The sequence below is a fragment of the Pseudophryne corroboree genome, chromosome 6 (genome assembly GCF_028390025.1).
Source record: "Pseudophryne corroboree isolate aPseCor3 chromosome 6, aPseCor3.hap2, whole genome shotgun sequence".
NCBI lineage: Eukaryota > Metazoa > Chordata > Amphibia > Anura > Myobatrachidae > Pseudophryne > Pseudophryne corroboree.
The window spans coordinates 519,538,757-519,544,864 of record NC_086449.1 but is presented as its reverse complement, the minus strand read 5'-3'; the positions used below and the strand labels follow the sequence as shown (position 1 = coordinate 519,544,864).

The 6,108-nt window shown below is 50.5% G+C and overlaps 1 protein-coding gene across 1 annotated transcript; it reads left to right on the top strand.

Annotated features, from left to right (window-relative positions):
- Window positions 1–3,822: 3,822 nt before the first annotated feature.
- LOC134935402 (uncharacterized) lies at window positions 3,823–5,854 on the top strand. The gene is made up of 2 exons (XM_063930487.1): window positions 3,823–4,211; window positions 4,494–5,854. Exons 1-2 carry the CDS (start codon window positions 3,884–3,886, stop codon window positions 5,213–5,215), a joined length of 1,050 nt encoding a protein of 349 aa, XP_063786557.1. The 5' UTR covers window positions 3,823–3,883; the 3' UTR covers window positions 5,216–5,854.
- The last annotated feature ends 254 nt before the right edge of the window (window positions 5,855–6,108 follow it).

The window sequence follows — 6,108 nt, the reverse complement described above, 5'->3', positions numbered from 1 at the left end:
CAGATCACTGGAAGGGGGGGAGGGGGCAGCAATGTCGGCACAGCGGGGGGCATGGCTGGGGAAAGTGATGCAGAATAGGGACGGAACAGGGACATGACGGCATGAGCACGCCATTGTGGCCCTGCCCCTGCTTCACATTGCCAAGATTACCGATATTGTGAGGCAGGGGGCCTGGCCGTCCCTGGACCGCGACTACTGCTGGGGGTTTTGAGTGCTGGCAGATGTGATGTGCTGCGGGAGGCATACAAATACAATGTTTGGGGTCTGCACAGGCTTAAGACCCATTCTGCGCATATGCAGAACAGGTCTTGTGATGTCGCTCGCGGCTCCCTGTAAGCTGGGGGGCAGAGTGCAGGCGGCACCCAGCACCATTCTTCAAAACAAAAAGGGAGTCATCCCCATTTTGAAGGTATGACAGATCCATAGTCTGCGTCATCGGACGCACACTTCCTGGACCCCGGTGTCTGGTTCCAATGGCCATCTTGGCTCGGATTCTCGCTAATGGTAACAGGAAGCGTCTATCTCCTACGGACGCCTCCTGCAGCTTTAGAATTTTAATTAGAATTGCACAGTCGCTTCTTTGCGGCTGTGCAATTCCATACAAACATGAATCGGACCTAATGCTATATATGTCTGTAAAGCGGCTTTGAGTCCTGCTGGAGAAAAGCGCTATATAAATAAAATAATTTTTTTTTTATTATTATTATTATTATTATTATTAATAATAATAATAATAATAATAATAAAGCAACATCAGTAAACAATAAAAGTTGTTCCAATGCCTCTGCTGACGCAGTCATTTATTTCCCTTCTTCAATAAATCATCCAGATATAAGTATTCCTTTCAGGGCCAAATGCAGGAATTCTAGAAGGGCGTTTCCAGCTGCTTGGTTTTAGACCAAGTGTGGCCAGCCCATGTAGAGGGCATAATTAGCACCTATACCCCTTTCAGACATGCTCTAAATTCCCGAGTTTTTACACATGAACGCGCATCAACCCGGGAATGTGATCCGGGTCGCCAACCCTGCAATTGACCTGGGTTTTTCCCGGGTTTTTCTTCCCGGGTTGGCTTCCCGGGTTAAGTCTGAAAGGCGTGTAGCAAGGGCCAGTGTACTCGTGCGGTCACTGGCCCTGCTACTAACATACCTGTACCTCCTCACCTGGGGCGGGCCGGCGCCTCCCCATGGGGCCGGAGGTGGCGCTGGTTTCGGGCAGCACTGGAGTCCGGGCCTGGTCCGGTCTTCCCCTGCTCGGCCAGTTGCAGAGTTCGTCAGCGGGCGTGGGGGCGGCGGTGAATATCCACCGCCGCTCCACGCGGGTGATGGCGGCGGGCCTGCATCCTCCGGGACTCAGGCCCCGCCAATCACCGTGCAGCTTTTTGAATTTGGTGCCAGCCGTGAGCCAATCGCGGCTCGTGAGCTGGCAGCCAATCAGGAGTGGCGGCGGCGAGCCAATCCCGGCTCGCCGCGTCATAGCCCCGCCCCCTGACACTTGTTTGTATTAGCCAGCGCCGGGCGCGAGGGCTCAGTTCGGCGGCAGAGAAGAGCTCCCGAAGATTGCAGGAGGAAGACGGCGCCAGAAGTCCCGGAGGGCGGCGGTAGTTGCAGAAGAACTGAGACACACCGCTGCCCGCCGGGTGAAGTACAAAGAGCCGACGCCTGTCGGTGAAGACGTGGGAAGCCCTGGGACAGTGGTGTGCAACGCAAAAGAGCTTGCACAGGCCACCGCTGCCCAGGTGAAGTCTCCAGGAAGCCCGGAGGTGGTGGGAGCCATCCCGCCTCCGGCAAAGACAACACGGTGGGCGTGGCCGGACCAGGCGGGGTCCAGCCATTGCCCCTTGGACGGGTAAGTTCAGGTGGTGTCCCCCCCCCCCCCCCTGGACCACCAGGGATTCGGGCACTAGGCCCGTGGAGCATGGCAGGCACTAGGCCTGAGGCGCGTTAGGCGGGCGCTAGGCCCGGGGGGACCAAAGGGGGCATTAGGCACACCAGCCTGAGGCACCGTAGGCGGGCACTAGGACCGTGGGGCAAAAACAGGCACTAGGCCTGAGCAACAGAGAGCGTTAGGCCCCCATTATCCCCCCACAGTTAGGCAGGCCCACGGCCTGAGCAGCAAAGGGCGTTAGGCCCCCATTATCCCCCAGATAGACAGACATAGGCAGGGGGCATCCAGGGCAAGGAGGCCCAACGCTATGGTGTGTACAGTAAGTCGGCGCTACGCCGCAGGTTGCTGAAGTCGGCACTACGCCGCAGGTTGCTGAAGTCGGCGCTACGCCGCAGGTTGCTGAAGTCGGCGCTACGCCGCAGGTTGCTGAAGTCAGCTCTACGCCACAAGTTGCTGAAGTCGGCACTACGCCGCAGGTTGCTGAAGTCGGCGCGAGGCCGCAGGTCGCTGAAGTCGGCGCTACGCCGCAGGTGTGGTAAGTCGGCGCTAGGCCGTGGTATCTCTTGATCCGGCGCTAGGCCGCAGGATGTGTAAGTCGGCGCTAGGCCGCGGTTCGCATAAGTTGGCGCTACGCCGCATGTGTGATGAGTTCTCAGTTTTCCCCACAGCCAGGCCCCCATGAAAGGTAGGCTGTCGGAAGTACGCGTTGGTGAGTACCACAAGGTTGAAACAGTATTACGGTGTCGTGCTATAACCTCTGTATAAGTGTCTCTCCATCATAAAGCGTAAGCAGCGCCACGTCCCATGGGCTGTGTTGTGTGTTCTCTTACAGGAGCAAAGAAGAAGGGCCAGTCATCTGGCGGAACCCAAGTATATAGCTGGTGAGCATAAAGGTGTTTCGTGTGTGTTTGTGGTGTATGTTGCCCCCTCCCCCACCTCCCCTTTGGGCGTTTTCGTTCAGGGTCGCCACTGGTGCTTCGCACCACTACGGGGGCACCCAGTCTGAGGCCACAAGTGCCAATGATGACCCTTCACTGAGCCCAGTGTAGGCCACCCCTGCGTAGTGTGTCCCCCATTCTTTTCAGGTCACCCCAGGAAGTTCTTCTCTGTGTCTGGACGTGTGCCAGTATCGTCTGAGCTACCTCGATGGACTGAAGGTGGAGGACGGGAGGCGTGAGGTACGTAGGCCTGGTAAGTGAGCGCTCCGTATTCTTTCCCCAGGGCCCCACCCCCGTGCCTCTTACAGGCGCGACCCGGGAATTTGCTCTCTGGCTGCATGAAAAAGGTTTTCATTGGTCAGAAAGGGCCGCCTGATGCCTGCTGATGACCTCATCAGCGGCAGACGGAGGGGAACAGACGCCACAGCAGCATGGGAGGAAGCAGAGAGCTTTGCTGTGAAGTGTGGCAGTGCCAGAGTGCAGAAGGTACACAGAGCTATGCATGTATGTGTGCCAGTGCCAGAGAGTGCCAGAGTAACACAGAGCTGTGCAGAGAAGTCTGCAGAAGTGTGCCAGAGGTTGCCAGTGAAGAGACTGCCATTTTGTTCATAATGGCTCACTGGAAGGAGGAGGAGGTCCAGGAGCTACTACATGTGAGGGGTGAGGAGGAAATTAAATCACAAATAACAGGGACTAAGGATGCCATGATCTATGGCAACATTGCAAAGATCCTGTCCAGCAGAGGTATTGTGAAGACACAACAGCAAGTTCTTAACAAACTAAAGTCCCTTAAGAAACAATGGGGGTAATTACAAGATGATCGCAGCAGGATTTTTGATAGCAATTGGGCAAAACCATGTGCACTGCAGGGGAGGCAGATATAACATGTGCAGAAAGAGTTAGATTTGGGTGGGTTATTTTGTTTCTGTGCAGGGTCAATACTGGCTGCTTTATTTTTACACTGCAAATTAGATTGCAGATTGAATACACCCCACCCAAATCTAACTCTCTCTTACCCCCAATATACCAATGTCCATGACCACAATCGAAATCGCAGTGGTATGGGAAGGATGGAGTGGCACTTATATGAACTGTGCAGCAACGTGTTTGGCCATACAGCACTTAGCAATCCCGTTGCCCTATCCTCATCTAGTGATGCTGGCACGCTGTCTGCTATACCATCAGCTGCGGCTACATCGTCTCCAGAGTGCAGCCAGCAGAGCGAGGCATCATCGCAGAGCCTATTTGATGATGATCCAGATGTTGATTCGGATCTCACCGTCATCATCGATCCAAACAAGGCCACAGATGTGACAGCATCGTCGCAGAGCACGGGGGATGATTCCCTACCACAGACCCAGGGAGACAAGCCTACCCTACGCTCAAACAGTAAGTTTCCGGCATTATCATTGTCAGAGACATATTTAACATATAGTATATGACAATGCTTTTATGTAGTATACTAACAGTAATGACTATGATATTGTGACGTAATAGGGTGTTATTATTAAACTGTACCTGTTGCTGCGTTCAAATTGTGCTAGCGTATGGTAACCACAAGCACAGATGTATTCATATATTTTATAAATCTATTTGTCCAACTTACACTTCTGTGCCATATCCCATTGTTACCTTTGAGATGGTCAAAAAAATTTCTGTTTTGTATTTTAGTTTACACAGTCCCGCCTCGTAGGAAAAAGACGACCAAAATAGAGGTAGCTACAAAAGCCATGACAAATATCCTGTGCGACCAACTACGCGAGATGGATTCAGATTGGCAGAGTCAAGAGGATGCAAGATTGCAAAAATTTATGGACAATGAACGTGAACTGCAGAGGAATTTGCTAACACAAATGGTAGCTATGCAGGATAAGATCAGCAGCGAGAACCGTGAATTCCTAGGTCAGCTTTTTTCCAAAATGACCTCTGCACCACAATTTACAAACACTCATTCTGACCTACAATCGCATTCTCACACCACATTTGGTCCAAAAACACGGTATGCCCAGCAAGGCCAGTCTCCCCCATCTTTTGAGCCTAGATCCCAGTATATGCAGCAAGCCCAGTCTCCCACCTCTTTTGGGGATACTCGCCAGTATATGCAGCAAGCCCAGTCTCCCACCTCTTTTGGGGATACTCACCAGTTTGCGCAGCAAGCCCAGTCTCCCACTACTTTTGGGGATACTCACCAGTTTGTGCAGCAAGCCCAGTCTCCCACCACTTTTGGGGATACTCACCAGTTTGCACAGCAAGGCCAGTATCCAACATCCTTTAATTCGACCTCGAATACATTGAAGAATAGACCGAGAGGTCCAGAATTTGGAGATTCATTATCTAGTACAACTCCAGAGGAATCTACTCCCAGCAATAAACCACAGTACCAAATTCTCTAATGTATACTGTGCACATACAGTAAATTTTTGTTTTATGTTTATTGGTTGGGTATTGTGCCCATAACTTTATTTTTGTTTAATGTTTTGTTTGTGAAATATGTATGTTTAAAATGCGTATGTTTGTCTTAAAAAATTCAGGTATTGCGCATACGCTCATAATTATGAGTACATCATACACCTTGGTCTTATGATTATCTCGTTTGTATTTTTCACTGCAATACCGCAGCACTTTTTTTTTATGTAGAACAGGGGTCTTCAACCATTGCCCTGCAGCTGTTATGGAACTACACTTCCCAGCATTTTCTGCCACCGTTTAGCATGGGCTAAAATCTAAAATGTGGATGGGCATGCTGGGAACTGAAGTTCCATAACAGCTGCAGGGCAAAGGTTTAAGACCCTTGTGATACACCATGCCCTTCGGCAAAACTACTTTTTTGCACTGCAATACAGCAGCACTTTTATGTTATGGCTAAAGTGGGTGTAATGCGCCTGTCATTCCTAAAAAGTTTTTGTACTATACCATATATGTCCTCATAATTGGGAGGATCTCATTAAAGATGCAAAAGATGTGCACACACGTTTTACAAGTTGAAAAAAAACTTTTATTCTTTCTAAAATAAACATTTTTGGAAAAGAAAAACTGGTGTTCTATTTATTGGTATATAAATATGAAATTACTGTATTCCTAACATGGAATTTAATAGCCTGCCCTCCCATTTGCATGACCTCATTATTATGTGCCTGCAAGCCGTACCCTTAAAATGATGACACTGCCTTAAAAACTGAAAAATCCAGCTTATGTCTGAAAGGGGCCAACCTGGGAATTTCCCAGGTCTGTGGTGTAGTATGAAAGGGGGTCTGAAGAAAAACCCGGGTTTTTGCTGGAGAGAAAA

Excerpts from the sequence above, each read along its gene's own strand:
- LOC134935402 (XM_063930487.1), top strand. The coding sequence starts at position 3,884 with ATGGGAAGGATGGAGTGGCACTTATATGAACTGTGCAGCAACGTGTTT. Across the intron at positions 4,212-4,493 it reads GCCTACCCTACGCTCAAACA|TTTACACAGTCCCGCCTCGT; the intron begins GTAAGTTTCCGG and ends TTTGTATTTTAG.